General features: G+C 35.7%; 1 protein-coding gene across 2 annotated transcripts in view; it reads left to right on the top strand.

Moving 5' to 3' along the window:
* LOC111157365 (RPGRIP1 like) overlaps nucleotides 1-21,961 on the top strand; it is a 93,963-nt gene that overhangs the window by 14,411 nt on the left and 57,591 nt on the right. For both annotated transcript variants that reach the window (XM_022518714.1, XM_022518713.1), the window contains 4 exons: nucleotides 9,922-10,027; nucleotides 12,122-12,268; nucleotides 13,580-13,653; nucleotides 19,373-19,512. In XM_022518714.1, coding sequence (XP_022374422.1) covers nucleotides 9,922-10,027; nucleotides 12,122-12,268; nucleotides 13,580-13,653; nucleotides 19,373-19,512 — 467 coding nt within the window. The remainder of the gene's footprint in view (nucleotides 1-9,921; nucleotides 10,028-12,121; nucleotides 12,269-13,579; nucleotides 13,654-19,372; nucleotides 19,513-21,961) is intronic.

Here is a 21,961-nt window from a genome sequence, read left to right as displayed (position 1 = left end):
GTGGGTGCCGAGGGGGCCCTTCAGCGGTCTCCTTGCTACCTCTTCATTTTTGATGTACTGGATTCTTTCCCATCCTCCTCGTGTCGTTTTTGCTTCCTAATACTTTTGGTTCCTAAAACATCTCCCCTGTTTTATACTTCCACACTGTGTTTCCAACAAGACTTTATCTTCTTACCATATTCTTCCTCAAATGATTCTCCCATTCCTTCCTTTTTTCTTTTTTTCTTTCCCTTTGTTTCCCTTCTATTTGTTTTCTTGGACCAAGGATACCCAGAAGTAGAGGGAGTGGCACATTAAATGGCTAGGTATCCAGCACTTTGCTTAAACAATCATTAACATGTTCCCAATCTTGTTTCACTTCCCTTCATCTTTATTTTCTTCAATTAATTAGCCCCAAGCATATAAGATGTCATCTCTCCCAGGAATACTGCGGTATATATCTCTGATAGGCATTTTTTTTTAATGTAACACCATGCCATTATCACACAAAATTAACCGCAGTTCCTTGATACCCTCTAATAACCAGTCTATATTCAGAATTCCCTGAACGCATCTTCTCCTGTTTGTTTAAAATGGAATTCAAATGAGGTCTACACATTGCATTTGACATCTCTTATGTCTCTTATTTCTCTCTTAATGTTATTTAAACCAGACCTAGATCCTCTATTTGTTTTTCCTCTCTCCAGTGTATATGATATGATGCCTATGTGGCTAAGTTCTCATGTAGAAAAACCAGTATGATTTTCTAGTTTCTCATTTCGGATTCAGAGTTTAATCCTCCTTTAACAAACTAACCTGCCGTGGTAATGTTTGAAAAAACTAGGAAAAGATTCATCATATGAGACTTGTTTTAAGAACAATAAAATGAGCGGCGCCTGGGTGGCTCAGTGGTTTAGGCCTCTGCCTTCGACTCAGGTCATGATCTCGGGGTCCTGGGATCGAGCCCTGCATCGGGCTCTCTGCTCGATGGGGAGCCTGCTTCCCCCCTCTCTCCGCCTGCCTTTCTGCCTGCTTGTGATCTCTCTGTCAAATAAATATATATAAAATCTTAAAAAATAAAAAAATTTTTAAAAAGAACAATAAAATGGGCTGAAAATATAAGAAGCTTTATATTTCAAAGATTCAAAAGATTAGTATTCTCTCTGATTATATATAAAATTAAATTATATAATGAAATCCTGTATATTTAGTGATATTTATATATCCTTCTAAGAGCAAGGCAAAAGAAACATGAATATTTTTGAGAATTATATTAGGCAATACAATTTGAAGCCTGTCTTTGAACCAGCTTGAATACCTAAGAGTCTCTGTTCCCATAGGAAGAAGGACTGATTAGACTTGGTCTTGGAAAACCAAGACACAATTCCTTCTGAGAAACAATGGGACAGGACCAGACCCCAAAACTCAATATGACCTTAATAAATTACTAACAGCCATATTTAAGATATTACCTAAATATAAAAATTCTATGCTTAGACCAAGCCCAAGCTTAGAGCCTACCTCATCACCTTTACTCCATGGCTAAGGACAGGGTTATCAGAGATTACTTTCTCTGTTATATTTCTTGAATTCCCAAAGAGTTAGATGGACACTGTTTTGGCCATGGCCTCCTCCAAAGGGATGTGATCGTCTAGGAACTGGAATATTCAGTGTTCATTAAAAGATAGATCCAAAAGTCCTTCAATCCAGGACTAGAACAGCAGAAGAAATGGAGCGACAGATAGGTATGTGTGGTTTCTCCTATAAATATTACCAGCAAGAGACACCAACATATACACTTCAACGAGTTTACCTTAAAAACTAAACTAAGGCCCTCCTTAGGTAGCTGGATTATTCACTCGATAGCAATCTCTTTTGTCAGGAATTAGAAGTAAGAGAAAGTGAGTATTATAGGTAAAAGAACTTCTGTTGCAGAGGCCAAAGAAATAAACCAATTTGTATCCTACCTCACTGATTTTATAATATTGAAAATCGCATGTTACTTGCTTAGAAAGGAAAGGTACCTTTAGTAAATAGCATATTGTTCCTTGAAATACAGTTGTAGAAAACTGAAGAAATGACTTCCAATAAAGGTCTTTAAGTCTTTTTTTCATGTATGTTTACACATAGCTCAAAATTTTATATGTAACAGCAAATTTTTGAGACTGATGGAAAACTGTTGAAAAAAAGGCTGGGGAGAATATAAAACTTGGTATAATTTACTGTAAAGAAAAATCACAAAATGGAAAACATATTTAACTTCTCTTTCACGGATGCATTATTTCAAATTTGAAATTCTAGAAGTCTGATCAGGATGTTGGGCTCCTTGTTCTCAAACATGAACCTAACATAGTCGTAATCTTCAGAGTGCGGTGCTCAATATTTATGGCAAAGAGCCTTTTCATAGAATATTACAGAAACTCTTCAGAGTATGTGTTTAATAGACCAGTTTGGTTTGGCATCAACTTGACATAAACTTTTGGTTATCCAAAGCCCTTAATTGCTTTGAAGTAAAAGCCCAGTGCTGTTCTTTTTTATTAAAATCATGTTTTTTCCTGTTATTGTGGTCTATTTTGGAAGACTGAGTTGTGATTTTTGCATATGTTCTACATAATGCCTCATTAGCAAAAAATCTTGTATCCTTTACAAGTAGCCTGAATGTCTGTGTTGTTTTGAACAAAAATCCATATTAAAATTTAAACAATATAAAAATGCACATTTTCTGCTTATTAAAAAGGCCGTCTTAAATTAAATGCAAAGCAGTAACCAGTGAACATATGTACATGAACATTAAAATCAGAATGATTTTACCTTTTATTGGCTTTTTCAACTCCAAAAATATTTATACTCTTACCAAATGTGTAACTAGTTTGTACTAAGTGGTTTTTTTAGTAAATGTTAGGGTGTTTACCTTCTTAATTAAAAATCATGTAAGTTCCATAATATCCCAGTGGAGGAAATTTAACCTATAAATGTTCCAGACACTCTGACTTGCCCTGTTCCCTTTGGTTGACAACAGACTGTCAAATCTTAAAACAGAGAATCCTTCTGCAGCCATGCAGTCAGTGTAAGAAACAGCTGGGCTCTAGGGGCCCCATCTTTCCCTTCTAGGCACACAACAGGGTTACTTCCTGGCACTCTTAAGTTCTTCCCCAGTGTTTTATTTTGAAAAATGGCATACCTACAGAAAAGTTGTAAGAATAGTCATGTGAACACACATACCTTTCACCTCTTTGTGTATTTGTGAATGACACAAGCCTGTTCTGCATTCTGCATGCACATGCATGAGCACTTTTCCCTCCTTGCCATCCTTTCTCCCTCCCTTCCTCCCATGCCCCCATCTGAGAGTTAGACACATGTATCCTTTTGCTCTCTGTACACTTCTAACTATCTTCTAAGAACAGAGACATCCTCCTGCATAACCACTCTATGGCTGTCATACTCAAGACACTTAATAAAGTAGCATCATCTAACACAGAGTCCATATTCAGATGCCCCAGTTGTAGCCCTTATAGCAGGGGTGTTTTGTTTTGTTTTGTTTTCCAATAGCTGGTTTTAGTTTGTTTTGCTTGGTTTTCATCTAGTATCCAATTAGGGGTCATGTATTGTATTTAATTGTCATGTCTTTTAGGTTTCCTTTATTCCAGAGTGGTTCCCCATTTCCAGCCCATTGATAGTTGTTTGCAGAACGCCCCTCAATTTGTATTTGTCTGATTATCCAGCCCCCTAATTTAGAGGGCACATCTGGTCCTTGGATGGAAGGGTAAATGGGGCCACGGATAACCATGTACACGTTATGATTACACAGGCAGGTGATCTGTCATTTTTAAAAAATATATCCACCGAGCTTTTGCTGCTGTTTTTAAAACTTGAGAATTTGCCTAGTGGGGGGGCGCCTGGGTGGCTCAGTGGGTTGAGCCTCTGCCTTTGGCTCAGGTCACGGTCCCAGGGTCCTGGGATCGAGCCCGGCATTGGGCTCTCTGCTCGGCAGGGAGCCTGCTTCCTCCTCTCTCTCTCTGCCTGCCTCTCAGCCTACTTGTGATCTCTGCCTATCGGATAAATAAATAAAATCTTAAAAAAAAAAAAAAAGAATTTGCCCAGTGGAAAGTATCATAGTCAAAGACCATTTCTCTTCTCCCTGTGTTTTGTTTTTTTTTTTTTTTTTAAAGATTTTATTTATTTATTTGTCAGAGAGAGAGAGGGAGAGAGAGCAAGCACAGGCAGACAGAATGGCAGGCAGAGGCAGAGGGAGAAGCAGGCTCCCTGATGAGCAAGGAGCCCGATATGGGACTCGATCCCAGGACGCTGGGATCATGACCTGAGCCGAAGGCAGCTGCTTAACCAACTGAGCCACCCAGGCGTCCCTCTCCCTGTGTTTTATTATTATTATTATTATTATTATTGTATCATACTCAAACACCATTTCTTTTCTCCCTGTGTTTATTATTATTATTACCATCATCATCATCTAAGATTTTTCTGGGATAGCAACTTGTTGTATTTTCTTAGCACTTAATATGAAAACAGAAATTGTCACAATTTATAGTAACTACTGTATTAGAGCATACTTGAGAGTGGAAAGACAGCTAGAATTAGGAATATCTCCAAGGAAGCAGACAGCCTAGAAGAGTAGGAACAAGTGATCTCTTTGGATTGGATTTGACTGGCGGTTCCCTCAACTAAGGACTCTGGTCAAATTCTTTACTTCACTAAGCCTTAGTTAGCTACCTCAGCTATAAAATAAAGAGATTGAAATGAGTAAGTGGTTCCCTACCTTTGAAACAACATACTTTCGTCCCCAGGGACCTTGTGTTTCTGAAAGATTTTTATCTACTAAGTAAGCAGTATTTATTAATTTAATCAACCTATTGTGTTTTTTTCTTGTATTCATCAAAGACCTATATTATGCCAAACATTGCTTCTGATAATTGTGAAGTAACTTGTGTCATTGAACTGACTTGGTATAATTTTATCAAAAAATAAAGACAAAACAAAACTTTCACTTTGGCAACTTAATTGCTAGTAAACCTACATTTCCCATTAGACTTTTTGATATATTGAATGTAATTCTCAGATTCCCACTATTAGTTGGAATCCATTAAACTTGATCTTTAAAATGATCCTTTTTAGAAAATCAGCCAGGATTTCAGTTCTTCCTGTCTCCAAGTAGTCCTTGGGAGTGCTCCCTCCATTTTCATAAGAGAGTGATTATATGCATATAGAGTGCTTGACAAAACTGTATCTCTCTATTCCTTATGGGTGTTGAGAGTAAGAAAATATTGAGCTCTGATTCTGTTTTGACCCACCACCACAAGCAAGGTATGATCCACAGACAAATAAACATACAGAGATAAATTTTTTTCTTTATGCGATCTCAAGTCGGGGAGCATCGTTTTCACCTATGAACTCAGGTAGCAATTTTGAGCAAAAATCATTACCTTTCAAATAAATTTGCCTCAGCTCTCTTAGTGAGACTTATTCCATTTAACTTACTAGCAACCTTCTGTAATATTCAGTAGTATTACCTTGCTAGTGACTATTATCTGTGTACCCCTGGTCAAAGCTATGAATGATCTACATTTCTTTTAACAGCACACACAGTGTTTGCCACTGTTTAAAAAAAAAAAAAAAACTGTAGGGTTGGTTTGTTTGTTTGTTTTGACATCTTAATTTTATTATATTTTTTCAGTGTTCCGAGATTTATTGTTTACACACCACACCCCGTGTTCCATGCAATTTGTGCCCTCCTTAACACCCACAACCAGGCTCACCCATCCCCCCTCAGTTTGTTTCTTAGAGCCCACAGTCTCTCATCTTTCGTCTCCCCCTCCAATTTATCCCAATTCACTTTTTCTTTCCTTCTCCTAATGTCCTCCATGTTATTCCTTATGCTCCACAAGTAAGTGAAACCGTACAATAGTTGGTATTCTCTGCTTGACTTATTTCACTCAGCATAATCTCCTCCAGTCCTGTCCATGCTGATACAAAATTTGGGTATTCATCCTTTCTGATGGCTGCGTAATATTCCATTTGGAATATGGACTACATCTTCTTTATCCATTCATCTGTTGAAGGGCATCTCGGCTCTTTCCACAGTTTGATGATTGTGGACATTGCTGTTATGAACGTTGGGGTACATATGGTGCTTCTCTTCACTACATCTATATCTTTGGGATAAATGCCCAGTAGTGCCATTGCAGGGTCATAGAGTAGCTCGATTTTTAATTTTTTGAAGAGCCTCCACACTGTTATCCAAAGTGGCTGCACCAACTTACATTCCCACCAGCAGTGTAAAAGAGTTCCTCTTTTGTAGAAGTGTTTTAAACCTAAGGTTGTTTTCAACCTTATCCCCCAAATTTAGTCAGCCTAAAACTGTGATTCAAAGAGAACCTCTCCATTCTGTCATAAGTATTTTACTCAACTATTTCCCAGAATCTCATAGCCTAGCTTCTGTATTCTGTAGCCTTGCCTTCTCTTCTAAATGGTGTTAAATACTACATTATAACATTTTTGTCTCATAAAATCAAGAGGCTTTCTTTAGCATTCATAATCTCTACTGGAACAAAGAGTGAAATGGCGACGGGGGCTGGGAGGGATAGTGTGAGAGAGTTGTATGCCTGGGGAATGAAGTCTAAGAAACTTTTACTGGAGGAAGGATTTTTGCCTCTCAAGATTTCATATTAGACTATACATTACATAGCTCCACTGAAAGTTTTTCCTTCTCCAGTGTATCTGAGGTTTTAAGTTTCTGGATTTATTATGGCACCCAGTAGCAAAGCCGGAGTCAAGTGTTTTCAAGGCTTCCATTAGAAATTCCTTTTTCAGAGTTTATTGCTTGACTGTTTCCAATTATATGAGGGAAACTTGGCACATAGGTTGTTGAACTGGATTACTTTTTTCAACATAAAATCTAATTTATTTCAGTTTGTTTTTAATCTAGAGATGAGCCAACAACTCTTCAAATAGTTTTAGAAGATTTGATCATAATTCTAAATAATATGTCTATAAAAAAAAACAAGAAAAGAAAAGAAAACCACATTTTCCAACTTAATTGTCCAAGGTTTTTTGCAAAATCCTTGTTGAAAAATTTGAGAAATTTATTTTTACAAAGCACATAATTAGCCTGTTTGATATCTGTTTGCAGATCATTTCACCATGTGTAATGCAGCGTGTATGAATTGTTGCATGACTGTCAGAGTTCATCTGAATGTTTTACCATGGATCGTTCTTTCTGTTAGAACGTCATCATTCTGAAGACTTGATGTTCCCATCACTGTGCATGAAGCAGAGCAAGAAAGCATGATGTGGTGGTCACTTAAAACACTCCTTATAAAATTAGCCCCATCTCTGTTCTTCAAAGGAAACAAACCTGAGGCCCTCCTCCTACGTTTTGCACAGAGGTCTAGGACAAGCCTCTAGGCACTGACTCTAGCCCCTTTTTGCCTCCATCATCCTCACATTCCTTGTCAGCTTTTTGTGACACTGCTTTCCCTCTTTTCCCTCTCAGCCAACCCTTATTTTTTTTTTTATCATATTTCATCTAGAAGAATGTTGAATTCATTGTCTGGTTTAAGACAATTTTCCATTGTACACCTTCCTGAAGGCCAGACCACATTTATCACATTGTTGATTTTGATCTTTTACGTCTTAGCACTTTCAACTGGATGACTAACCATCCTTTCCTTCCCACCATTACCCTCAAAAGTATCTACCATGGGGCACCTGGATGGAACAGTCAGTTAAGCATCCAACTCTTGGTTTCGGCTCAGGTCGTGATCTCAGGGTTGTGAGATCGAGCCCTGCAGCGAGCTCCATGCTCAGCCTAGAGTCTGCTTCAGATTTTCTCTCCCTCTGTCCCCCTCCACTTGTATGCTCTTTCTCTCTCTCTCAGATAAATAAATCTTTTGAAAAAAATCTAATCATAATAATGAGTCCTACAGATAAAGCCCCTAAAACTGACCCTTGAAAATAATCATTGAAGACTTACAGGTGTTGCATTAGCCCAGATTAGGTGTACTCTCAAGCAAACTGACTTTTAACTTAAAGGACCACATTAGTATTGTTCCCTAACTACTACTGCAGTTGTATTTGTATCTACCTGGTGGGCAATATTAGCATAAAATACTAAGTCACTTTTCTTGGCAATATTTTGAAAAGTTTAATCATCAAGGAGTTTAGGAAAGTAGTCAAGAAAACATCCGCCAGTTAATCCACACTGAAAAGTTTTTGAAAGATGCTTACCAGCCTTCGCCTTACAAAAAAAATTAAAAATTAAAACCTGTTATTTCTATGACCCTGTGTGGCTGAGTGGATTAATGGGCCTTAATTCTTTGTTAATATCACCAAGTAATTCTTACCCAAATGTGTGTGTATGTGTGTGTGTGTGTGTGTGTATCTTCTTGAAAATATTAAAATATTTAAAAACGAGAAGAATAAAATATTAGAGATGACTGCAAATATAAGAAAAGATTTGAAATTACTTGGCTAGCATTCTGTCCTTCCGTATCAATAACTGTCACTCACCATTGAGTGGTCAAGCCAAGTCATTCTGGGAAAAACAGATTAAGTTATATTTTGAACTTCTGATCATGAAAAAATAAATATCTTCTTTATTAGACTTATGTAAAATGTATTTTCCCTTCATACTATTAAGTGTGTGTGTGTGTGTGTATATATATATATATATATATATATATATATATATATATTTTTTAGTGAGTAAAGAGCATGCTATGGGGAAGAATAGTGAGTGTACTACTGAATGTGCGCTCAGAACTACTAGATAACGTGTTTTAGACACATAATTATTTTAACATTGTGTTAAGACTCTATCCTGGGTAAGATCCAGGCTCTTGGACTTGTTTATCTTCTGTGTGAGGACAACTGTCCGATGCCAAAATACAATGAACTTTCAAATATCAAAGAGGAAAATTAAGTATTCCAAGTCCTCAGCTGGCTTACAGATGTGTGAGCTTTGTAGTCCATTTTCTGGTTCCAGTAGGGCATTGTGACAATCTTTCCAATATGTGTGCACTAGATAAGTTTTGGAAGTAAAATTACTTACTTTAAATCCTGAAGTAAGTTTCTGAATTTAAATTTTTTATGCTTTTTTTTTTCTTAAAGAAATGAAGTCTAAAACTGAGCTTCACAAGCGTTAAAATACTTTTGAATGTAAAACGTATGATATTAAGGAGACTACCTCTGTTGGGAAAGTAAATGTCTCTTGAAACGAATATTCATTTAGCTCTATGATTAACCTTTAACAAGATCTTCCTGTTAAATTCTGCATTTGCTTTAATCTCAGTAGGAAAAATACAAACTAGTATTGCAGCATATAGAGTTTCTTATATACCCTGTGGACGTCAAATGATCTCTTACAGCTAAAGGCACATCTGCAACATATTTAAATGCCAGCTTTGGGCATTATTAGTGTAAAATGCTAAGTCACTTTTTTGGGAAATATTTTGAAAAGTTGAAGCTCCAGGAGGAAACTCCAGTAAATGGTAATCTTATGATACCATTTGTTTTAAGGGAGTGGTAGGAAGAGGAGTGGCTGTCTTGCATATTTTTCTCTTAGGGAAAAGTAGTATGATCGTCCTCCTTAAAGTAAGTATGGGGTGGAACGATTGCTGTGCTATGGACTGATGTCCTTTTGCACTGTCTTTCAGGACGCCGTAAAAGGGTTTTACGTGCATATTATCAGTTGTTGTGGAGGTGACACAGGTCCTCAAATGTGAGTCTCCCCTCAAACTCTGAGAGTCTGATTTAATGAAAGTTAAAGAGCAATGATTGGTTGGTTTTAAATAATAAATCTATCCTAAGTGTATAATAAACTAAAAACTTAGGTAACATTTCAATGAAAAATTGTGATTCCACCCCAGATTTTTTTCTTTTGCCTTGCATTTTTTTACTCTGTCTCTCTTTTCTTAAACATTGTTGAAGGTCAAACATTCGGGACAATGTAGAAATGATTAAGCTTCATAAACAACTAGTGGAAAAAAGCAATGCTCTTTCAGTAATGGAAGGAAAATTTATTCAGCTTCAAGAGGTACTGTGATCATTTTTTTTTATTATGGTGATACATAGATACAAAGTTATCTATGTGTTACATAGGGTATACATAGATATACTATCAAAGATAGTGTTTAAGTTATATTTTTTAATAGATTGGTCATAACACTAAGAAGTTATTTTTAAAGATGCTCTTTTTTCTTAAATGTGTATGATTTCACTTCGTATATTATTTGTAATTTATAACCTAATGACTAAAGAAATAACTGCTTGGACTTTTTATAAATATCTGTGTCATCTCAAAGTAATAAATATATTTATCATAAATTATTTCATGCCAAGAAAATGTATTTTTAACTCCTTTTATCTGAACTCTTATGGACACATAGCACTGAAGGGTTAGATGTATTTGCATCTATCTTCAGTTACAAGCATTTATGAGATATCCAAGATAGATCAAGTTAAAAATACGAGTAATCAGGTTTTGTTCAGTGTTTCTTTGATGCAGTGTTTTGTCGCTATCCACCATTCTCACAAAATATTTGAGTACCCATCATGTCAACTATCAGTGTACTTATTTTAAATCTTGACCATTCAGGTTGGAAATACTTGGGACTCTTCATCCCGGCTGCCTTAGGACTGTAGCCCTACAGAAATGTGCCATCAGAAGATGCCTATTTATTGGAACTGCATAATTAACATAGGTTCTGGAATTAATGAACTCCAAAACATTCCAGACGAGCAGAATTCATATTAAGCAGTACTTTCTTTGAAGTACAGAGATAAGGAAAGCAGTAAATTGATGGAAAGCATAGTCATCTGAAGCCTAAATTTACTACTGAATTAGATAAATATTTTTAAAATGTATTCTGGTTGGTGTTTTCCCTCCTGCAGGAACCTCCTCTAATGTGAAGTAATAATAACTGCCTTCCATATAAATATGAGGGTTTATGAAAGAGAGAAGACCAGTTAGAGAGTGGAGACAATAGCACTGTCTGCCCACAGATAGAAGAGGGAGGTTAAGCAAACACGGAGCTGAGGGCCATTTCTAACATGGGAATTAGGGAAGGAAATAAAAAAGTGAGCTTACATTCTTTCGTCACTGTGACCATTTTGGCTTCCATTTAACAGTACTGCCAGGTATTTGTTCAAAGACCAACAAGGACAAGTGTCTGCAATGGCACAGGCTCCTCTTAGGGGGATTGATACTGAGTAAAGAAAGATTTGAGAGGTTCAGACCAACAGCTTCAATGAATGAGGTAGGAAGCCCAGGAAAAGCTGGTTAAAGATAGTGTGCTATGATAAGACCAGGAAAAAGTTGGACTGAAGTTACTCAAGGGCCATGTTTCCTTTAGATGATTGGAGAACTTTAGTAGAACATAAGTGATACTAATTAGCAGATGAGCCATTGGTCGTTACATGTTATGGTTGTATGGTCTCTATGAGAAAACTTTCGTATGATCATCTTTTTACTTGTTAAAAAAAAAGCATGTGACATTAAGAATATAAATTGGAATTTTAAACATATTCATAAATGCCAGTTTAAAAATTAAGAAATTGGGATGCCTGGCTGTTTCAGTCAGAGTGGTGAGTTCAGGCCCCACTTTGGGCATAGAGAGTACTTAAAAATAAATAAATATAAAAATCTGTTTTAAAAAATTAAGACTTCAATAACTATTGTACTGAATTGAAAATTTCAACCTAATTGTATTAAAACAACCTTCTGTTCGGCTGTTTATGTGCTGTGGTGACAAATCCTTTCAAGTCTGATTATCTATGGTCAGCATTTTTAGACAGCACATCCAACCACAGTAACCACAGCAGAAAGAAAAAAAATTGCTGAAACTAATTTATTCACTGGTCGCCAATCAGTCAAAAACTAGGGGGAAATAAAATAAAGGACAAAATTTTGCATTATGTGATTCTGTGCTAAGAGAATCCTGTACTTTTTTTCCCTCATTATACACCTAAGTGTCTCCATGGACAGGTAGCCCATATGCATTGTCTGTGAGGTGAAGAATAAACTGTATAATGTGAGCTTTAGGAGTAAATTCAGTTATAAAATTGTCATCACTTATTTAATGCAGAATCCAAAAATTAACTTTGAAAAAATTTTCTTTTTGTTTTTTAGAAGCAAAGAAGTCTCCGGATCAGCCATGATGCCTTGATGGCAAACGGAGATGAGCTAAATAGGCAGCTCAAGGAGCAGCGTTTAAAATGCTGCAGTCTTGAGAAACAATTACATTCCGCGACATTTTCTGAAAAAAGAGTAGAAGAGGTAAGCCTCCAAAAGTTTATTAACTATTCCTTGCATTAAAACTTCTCTGTGCCTGTTTCGAAAAAGTAAAATAGACACATTCCAAATAGTACCTTTATTTAAAGATCCTGAACTACATACATGGTGATTTGGGCACAGCAAAATATAGTAAGTTTGTTGGGTACATGCCAACTCAGTGTCTCCAAATACTTGCAAATGTGTTGGTAACCAGTTTCCCTAAGAATCTTTCCCCAAGGGTTAATTCATAAGGAAAAGGAACACATAACATTTTGCGACTTACCTGTGGAACTTAACTTTCTCAGCCTTAACATCTGATTAGCCATTTGAGGTACCAAGACCTCGTTAGACAAATACATGTGTGTTTTTGAAGGGGAGGATATTCTGTTCTGCAACATCAGCAGTTCCGTGACATTATTTCCTTTTTTACTAGGAAGTTGTTTGAAAACTCATCTTTCTATTATTGTTGCTACTCATGTCTCCCAGCTAGCACAGTCTCTTTCTGTCATCTTTGAAACTTGTTCTTAAAGAGAATGGCAATGAAATAAGATGGCTACATTCTGTTCTGATCTTGAGAGAATCCTTACTGTGTCTCAAACTAGCATCAAAAGGGAATTATGAACATGGAAATGAATTTTAAGAGTACTGACCCCCGGGAAAAAGTTGTAACTACAAAATATACCAGTGAATAAAACTTAAACATGAATGCTAGGAATAAATACAGAAAACTATATTTTAGTCATAAAGCTATAGTGGTTATCCCGAGTTTATTTCTAAAATTATTCAATAATACAAGGTATACGATTTTATTTATTCATTCATTTGTTTAAAAGATGTGCTACTGGCTCTTTGTAAGTTCCAGATAACATAAGAAATTGTGTCTTCAGAGTGAATTGTGATTTGTTTGAACCATGAACCGAAAGAAAAGTTAATCCTTTCATTTTTTATGGGTCAATTGGAAATTAATACAAAATGAACAAAATGATGGGATTCATCAGGAGGGAAAATAAAAAATACTATGTTTCCCAGACTTCATAGCAAACTTTTAACACATTCTTTATTGAGTTTTGGCACATGTCACCATAAAGTAATGCATACGTTTCTACTAAATTAAAACAGAAATATTAATTTCATGTTTACTTAACAACTTGGAAAAAATCAATGCTAAATTACATACAGACAATAAAAGTTGACTAGTTAGCAGCTGCAATTTAGAAGTCAAGACTAAAACATCTTAGCTTCCTCTCATGTTATTTTACTCCTGTGTGGCTTTATTGGATATTCACCTAATGTGTCATTTTCTTTTCATTTTAGCTGCAGGATAGAATTAATGATTTAGAAAAGGAACGGGAACTTTTAAAGGAAAACTATGATAAACTTTATAACAGGTAAATCATTATTACATGTGTTCTCTCATTCTCTTGTTTGAGATCTTTTGTATCACAGCAGTAGGTGTCAGAATATCTAATATTGATTAAAGAATTAGCAATGGATGATTGCAAGAAATATATATGTGTTCTAAAAAAAAAAATAAGCTTTTTTTAGGCATTCGTAGAAAGTTCTTGAAGCTGAGCAGTAGTCTTACTAGAAAACCGTATCATTTTGTTGCCAGTAACAACTGCTATTACCACTTATTGAATATAAACTGTAAGCAAGCAGCCACTGTACTAAATATTTCTCTTTCATGTATTATTAAAAATTTCTCGCAACAACCTGGGAATGTAGGTAGTGTAAATGCTCATTTTGCAGGCAATGAAAATAAAACAGAAATAGGTAACTTACCTACACTCTAAAAGTTTGGAAGTGACAAAGCTTGTATTTGTACTACTTTTGGTCTCTCCAAGCCCTGGTCTCTTCCACTGGGCTCTCCAACCTATTAGCTGAGAGTGATTCTCTTGGTGGAAAACAAAGGTGTGCACTTACACTTGTCTCTGCTCCTTATAAAAAGAAACTCAAGTATCTTTAACTCAAGATAAATTTGTTTATTTATATATAAGTAATCTCTACACCCAACATGGGACTCAAACTCATGACCCCAAGACGAAGAGTCACATGTATTTCCAACTAAGGCAGCCAGACACCCCTCAAGATGAATTTTAAAGAGCAACTTCAGTTTTGTTTTTTAATCTACTTCATAGTGATGGTATTTTAAAGAATTAATCCTTGTTAATAATGTTAGAAACAAAATTCCACACCACAGCCAAGCTTAGTTAAGCAGTACAGATATCTGTGTGTGTGTCTGTGTCTGTGTATATATGTGTATTTTCAAGTCTTTTTAGTATATAATAACTGATAAAGGATAAATAAAAGTTTATATGAAAGCAGATTTAATATATATATTAGAAGATATATGTTAGAGCTGATATTCAATAGTTGCTTCTATTATCTTCTGAAACATCAGAAAGTAGCCATCTGATGATGTACAGACACACCTCTTTTTAACTGTGTGTTTTGGATGTTTTGTAAACTGAATTTACATTTTATAAATTAATCAGAGTGTAGGGTTAGGCTTTTATTTATTTTTACTTTGAAAAGATTCATAGAGTATTGTTAGACATCATTCCAGTTCATAGATCATCCGTGTTGTTTACCGACTAGTGTTGATTATCTTTGCACAGTGGCTTGTTATATGAAGAGTTATTGATAACAGATTCAGACATCAGTTAAAATAATATCTGGGGCTCTCCAACAAGGAAGCCTGGCTAAAAATCTTTATGTGGGATCTACCTTGGACCCCTTCCAGATCACTTGGCCCAATTTGCTTTCTTCTGATGTCTTTCTCATCAGCCCCATTAATTTTACCTAGAGCATTTATTATGCTTCCTGTTTTGTATTTTCATTTCTATAGAACAATGCAAGGTTTATATTGATATTTATCTAAGTATCTAGTAGTTATGTTTGAAAATTCCAAATTTCGGTATATAGATCATACAACCACTGCATTGTAGGGCAGAGAAAATAATGTTATCCTCATATTTTAGAAATGAGGGAACTGAGACTCAAGAAAAATTAAGAAACATGTACAGAGTCACACAGCATTGCTGAGACACCAGTATTGGACCCAAACCCAATTCTTTTGACTCTAAAACTTGAATTTTTTTCACTGTGCTTCACTATCTCTTGGATTTTAATTTCATTGGGAAACTGATTCTGTGGAAGGAAAATGTTCATGGAATAATAGAACTACCATACATTTAGAAATTTTTATTGGTTTATATTTATCTTCAACATCTTATAATTTCAAATAATTTAACATGGTCTTAATACAAGAAAATAACTGCCATTGGCCATTACTTATACATTTTCTACTTCCCAATTTGAGGATTTACTGAACATACCTTCTGGGAATAAAAAACATTAAAATTAGCTGGGAATAATGCATAAATGGAATTTTGAGGGAGACATGTTTTTCTCATGTTTACTTTATCACTATGAAACTTTATCTCTCCATATTAGAAGATGACCTGAGAGTGTAAATATGACTTTGAAGGGTTTTTTTTAATGTTTTATGCTTGAGCTACAGTTTTTTTCCTGTCATATTAAAAACAGACTTCATCATGCTGCTTACACTTGAATTTTGTGTGAGATGTATGGAAGTAAATGTATGTAGTGAGTGTCAAAACATTTTGTGTCCAAAAAAATATTAATGTCACTTAAGCACAAAACTCAGCAAGCACACATGATAGCAAATAGAACTATAACATTCTCTAATACAAATTTTTAATATATAATTTGTTTTCAGAAGCAGAGTTGGAGAAACTTCTACAAAAATCATCGTTGTCCTTATAATTCTTTACAGCTTTTGTGTTGCATGGCACTGTTATTCATCATTGCCAACAACTAGTGCTCATCAAAAACTAAATAAATTTTACTCCCTGTTTGGTTAGTCATAGTGATAGCGTGTTTTTTCAAGGAGAGCATTTGTTTGTTATTCAAAGTTGGCTAGTTTTCAGGGGAAAAATATGATTTGCAGATTACATTCTCATCTTCCTTTTCCAAATGAAATTTTGAATGTGTTTATTACTTGACATATGACATATTAGAGAATCATCTGGTTAGATAAAACCCTCATGTTAGAATTTGGTATGAGCTTGTTTTAATATGCAAGAACATTTTTGATACAATCCATGAAATAAGTATGAGTTTAAGAAATATTCCATTTAAAGATTCAGAGTAAATTTTTCGCAGTTAAATCTGTGTGGTCAGAGAGAAACTTTATACTACAATATTGTAAATATTGTCCCATTTTTTAAGTTATTATAGTTTTAGAGTGGTATAACTGATGAATCCAATAGTCCTTCCACTAGAGTATATATGAATATCCCGGAAAACAGCAAAATGTAGGTTAACCACCCCTTTGGAACCTCCCTCCCCTGCCTAGGACCACCATGCAATTCAGATTTAGTTGATTTGAGATAGGATCCAGACAATCTGTTAGAGGGGATTTTAAAAGGTATTGACTCCCTTGAAGACACTAATCTAATACCTACTTTAAAAAAAGAGTCAGTCTAGTTTTTGAAGATGGTATTAACTGCTTCAAGAATTGGTTTTTACTGTAATTAGGAGTCATCCAATAATGGATGGATAACCAGAATTTAATGGAACACTGCTCACCATCCATAGACTCTCTGGGCTCCATTTCTATAAAGTGAACACCCATCCCCTGCAATCTTCTAGGAACCATGAGAGCTCATGTGATCAAATAGGAGCACTTGGTGCTTCCCAGAAATCAAACTGAGTACATTTGGAGCATCATTGTCCTTCAGTAAGTGAGATGTCCCTATGTAAATACATATTTAATTTCCGTTAGGTCCTAACTAAAGTACCTATGGATCTCTTTGTGGATGACTTAGACCTTATTCTTCCTTCTGTCTCCCATTAGGGTGCCCTTAAACATTAGAATACATGGAATTTCTTCTGTAAGGAAAAAGACCTTAAGGTGGGGACGAATTCTTCAGCTCTTATTTCTGTCTGATCATGTTGTTCAGTGGTGCGTGTGCTCACCCACGACTGCCAGTGGACATGCCAGCGACCACAGGCACCAATGGGCATTCGAGTGTAGAGCGACATTTTCTCACTTCTGCAACAGAATGTAGCAATGAAATGTGCACACGGACCAACTGTGATTCCCCCCTCAGTTGTCACTGTAGGCAATATATGAAAACATTTTCATGAATAAAAGGTTCTCAAAGACTGTTCTCATATGCAGATTTAATCATGTACACAGCCTTTACAAAGAAAATGGAGCCAGATGTGGTTCACCATTTATAGTTACACAGATGGCTCCAAGCATAGAGGAATACAGTAAATTCAAAAGGAATTCCTCATGAAACTCCAGTGGAATGTAATCCTAAATTTAGAAGAAGATAGCAGTGGACTAAATTCAGATTGACTTATGCTGATTTACACTAGTATTTTGTGGGTTTGGAAAAACCAGGCTGCTAAATTGTTCTTAATTTAAACACATACAGCTTCTGATGTTTCTGCCAGATTAACTGTTGGTGATCTTTTTGCTGGTACTAATGCTATTGGAACACTACTGTTTCTAATTTTTGGCATCTGATATAATGTATAATTGTGCCTATTTCATCATGCTAATTTTTTTTTCCGGGTAGTACATGTTTTTAATAATACAAGACACACACACACACACACACACACACACACACACACACACGTTTTGGTTTACATAATTTGACCAGAACAAAAAGCATATTTGTTCTTTATTTTAAAAAGTGAAAATGTAAAGAAATATTCTTTAATATTTAAAGTACATACTTTCATGTAAGTCTAGGTAATTCTACCTCTGATAAAATTGACTTGAAATATTGGTATATAGGTCCATGTATTTCTTGAGATTCCATTTGTGAAATGAGATGTCATATTTAGAGAAACTTCTAGAATTCCATTTTTTTTTAGTTCATATTATTTTAAATGCAATAAAAACATTCAAAATGTAAAATCGACACACAATTCTTTTCCTTTGAAAGCTATGCCTCCTAGAAAGGTATCTCTTTTGGAATAAAACCTCGAGACTAGCTGGGAGCAACATTAAGGGCAATTTTCAATACCAAGTGTTTCTTCCATTTACTGCATCATCAGTACAAAACAAGATTTTATAAAGTTTTTGTTTCATTTGCCGGGTTTAAAATAAGGAGAAGGGTCAAAGCTGCTGATAATTATTCAGTCATATCAGGCCTCACAGATAATAGTTTTCTGCTGAAATAGAAATCAAGATCACTTTTTCCAAAACCTGGCTATCACCTGGGGAAGCTTTGTAAAACTGAATTCCTGGGCCCCAGGACCTTCATTTTTAAATCTCCCTGATTTCAGTGCAGCTGGCCTAGCGCAAGTGTTTCGTTCATCAGCATTCAGCAGCCACTAGCGTAAATGAGTGCTGGGATTTCATCATCAGTAGACTGGAACGCAAGTTTAAACGGCTACGCTTTTACTGGGGAATAACATTTCTGTCTTCGTCCTTCTTACCAGGGTGTTCTCACTGGGTTTCCACACCTGCCGTGTTACAAGTAAAACTTTGTTCTTAGCCTGTTATTGCTGTTGGTGTTTTAGGACAAAAACTACAGTCAGTGCTTCTTCACAACAGAATTACTGTCTTGTCATTCACTGTGCTATTCATTTCATGGCCAGAATTTTGTGAATTATTAGCACACTCAGTAAGAGTTTCAGATTCTAGAAGTGGAGATCAGGTGGCGAGCCCCTTTTCCCTGTATTAAGAGGGTTTGTATGTGGGAGAGAAGAGTTTTATCTGAAGCCGCTGGCTGAGGCTTGGAATTGCGGATTCCTCTGGAGTATGTACAGTATCTGAATTCCTTTACTAGTCCCACAAAAGCTGCACACTGCCAACTTTTCTGACTGTAGAGCTCTAAATTAAGGCCAGTTCCTTTGCTCATCCCACAACCCTTTCATGTTTCCTAACCGCAGCCTGAGAAAGGCGCCTTGGTTTCAACAGCAGCAGACCAGCATATGTTTACTTAATTCCTAAGACATGATGACAGTGGTCTCTGTGCCACTAAAAGCTTTTCTCTCTCGTATTTTCGGTCGAAGCCGATTTCCAGGCTCTGCTTGCATGTCACGTGTGTTTTGCAGTGCCTTCAGTGCTGCCCACGAAGAGCAATGGAAGTTAAAGGAACAGCAGCTGAAAGTTCAGATCGCTCAACTCGAGACTGCCTTAAAATCTGACCTAACAGACAAAACTGAAATCCTTGACAGATTCAAAACCGAAAGAGGTACATACAAAACGACTACTGACTTATTCATTTCAGACATCTGTCTTATTCCTTGTTATGCACTGACTCAGTCAGCACTGATGAGGCACCTACTGTTTTGCCAGGCGCCTTGCTCCATATGGGGAACATAGCTCATATTAAGGGCCATCCACTTGCATGAGCTTACCGGTCGCTCCAGATTTCCATTTACTCAGCCTAGCATATGTGCCAAAGGACTTGTTTCTTCATCAGAGATACTTTTATTCAGATTATCTTTCATTTTGTTGTCCTCGTTGTTGCTTTCCTAAATGTCAGTCAAGCCTTTCTGTATACAGCAGTCAACAAGCATTTATTGAGCCTCCAGAATGTGCTAGACACTGTTTGAAGTTCTGGGAGATACATTAATGACTGAAACAAAGGCCTTGCCCTCATGCAACATAAATTCAATAGGGAGAAACTGACAATAATTAAATAAATATGCAACGTGTCAGGTGGCGACAAGTGCAGTGGGAATAAAAACAAAGCAGCGTAAGATGACAGAGGAGCAGAAGTAGTTGCTGGTTTTGATAGGCCGAACAGGGAAGATCTCTGCAATAATGAGAACGTCTAAATCTACTCTGTGACAGTGAACTTAAATACCAGGAAGACTTGTCAGGATGTCCCTGCTAAAATAATAATCATTAATAAGTTTCATATACAAGTCACAGATCTCACCCTTCTCATCTCATGGAAATAAAATAATTATAATTAAAGTAGATGTCTGATTTGCTAGATTATACGCACAAGTGCACAACAGGGGAATTGAATTTTTTGTTTCAAACATTGTATCTGTTGCTTATCCACTACATAAACCAAAGGATGTTATAATAAGATTGCTTCTTTTGAACATTTGCAATTATGTTGCACAAGAGCATTTCAAAGTTTAATGCAGGCTCAGTTAAAAAATCACGTATTTAGTAAGTATTCTATATATTGATTTAGATCACAATGCCCTATTTTATTAAGGATAAGAGAGATTTTTTTTCCCCATTTTGACATCTCTGAAATTAGGAGGCATCTTACAAATGATAACATTTTAAAATTATGGTCTGACCTTTTTTTTAAGAAGTCTGAAATCGGAACACTTCTCGTAATTGATGTAGTCTTAAATTCAGTGAAACACACATGTGCAGTATTTACTTACCAAGTGATTGAATTTTGGTGAAAAATTATTTATGAATTTTTCTTGGGAATGTTGTGAGTAGAATGAGATAGTGACATGATTTGTAACTGGGTGGGTATTTGATGTCAAGGATATATAGTTCCTGACTTTCATGTGATACTTAACAGAGCGCTTTTGTTTACCAGCTGCTCAGTAAATCCTTGTTGACTGAAGGAAGCAGAAGCACTCTATATTCTCTCTCTTTTCCAAAGACAAGTGTAAACTGCTCATTCTTAAAGGAAGAGAAATGGAAAAAAAAGAAAACTGTCTTATTTCTGTGCTTTCTGTCTTTCCCTAAATATTAAAAGTTCTAAAACTCTTTATACATCTGAATTGGTCTCTGGAAAGAAACTCTTAAGGGGATAGAATCTTGGTGGTCTTTTTTTTTTTTTTTTAACTGATCTATTATTGTTGAATTAACTCCAAAGTTTCTTTTAAATGATTAAAACAACAGTTGCTAAGTTATTTTAATCCACCATTAACCCATTCCTCATCTTTTTTTTTTTTTTTACTAGTTTTTATGTCTTCTTGGTATTTTTTTGAATGATTAAAAATAATTCATGTATAGGGGCACCTGGGTGGCTCAGTGGGTTAAAGCCTCTGCCTTCGGCTCAGGTCATGGTCCCAGGGTCCTGGGATCGAGCCCCACATCAGGCTTTCTGCTCCGCGGGGAGCCTGCTTTCTCCTCTCTCTCTCTGCCTGCCTCTCTGCCTACTTGTGATCTCTATCTGTCAAGTAAATAAATAAAATCTTAAAAAAAAAAATTCATGTATAACCATTAAAAAAGTACGGTAAACCAAAAAAAAAAAAAAAATCTAAAAGTCCCTCAATCACACAACCACAAGATAATCACTATTACTGTTTTTATGTGTGTCCTTCCAGAGTTGTTTCTATATGCATAGATAGTTTCATAATGTGCTTTTTAATTTACTCTATCATGAAATCATTCCTTGAGTATAAATGTAAATTCACATCATCATCATTTATAATGGCTGTCATAATGTTCCATGTGAGGATGTACCAAAGATTGTTTAACAATCTTCTGTGGATGAATTTTTAAATAGCTTCCACTTTTTAAAGCATCATAAACATCTTTCTACACAAATCTTTGCACATTTATTCGTCTTCATAAGAAAAATTGCTAGAACTGAATCTTTTTAATACAATTGTTGTTTTAGTTATTTTGCTTGACTACCTGAAATTTATAGACCTAATGATTTAGGTGCAGAGGTTTTTTGTGAAAATGTTACAATAGATTATAAGAAAAAT

Source organism: Enhydra lutris, unplaced genomic scaffold (assembly GCF_002288905.1).
Source record: "Enhydra lutris kenyoni isolate GAN:26980312 unplaced genomic scaffold, ASM228890v2 scaffoldscaffold54, whole genome shotgun sequence".
Classification (NCBI taxonomy): Eukaryota; Metazoa; Chordata; class Mammalia; order Carnivora; family Mustelidae; genus Enhydra; species Enhydra lutris.
The sequence above is the reverse complement of the archived record's forward strand: the minus strand, read 5'-3'. Positions and strand labels throughout refer to the sequence as shown.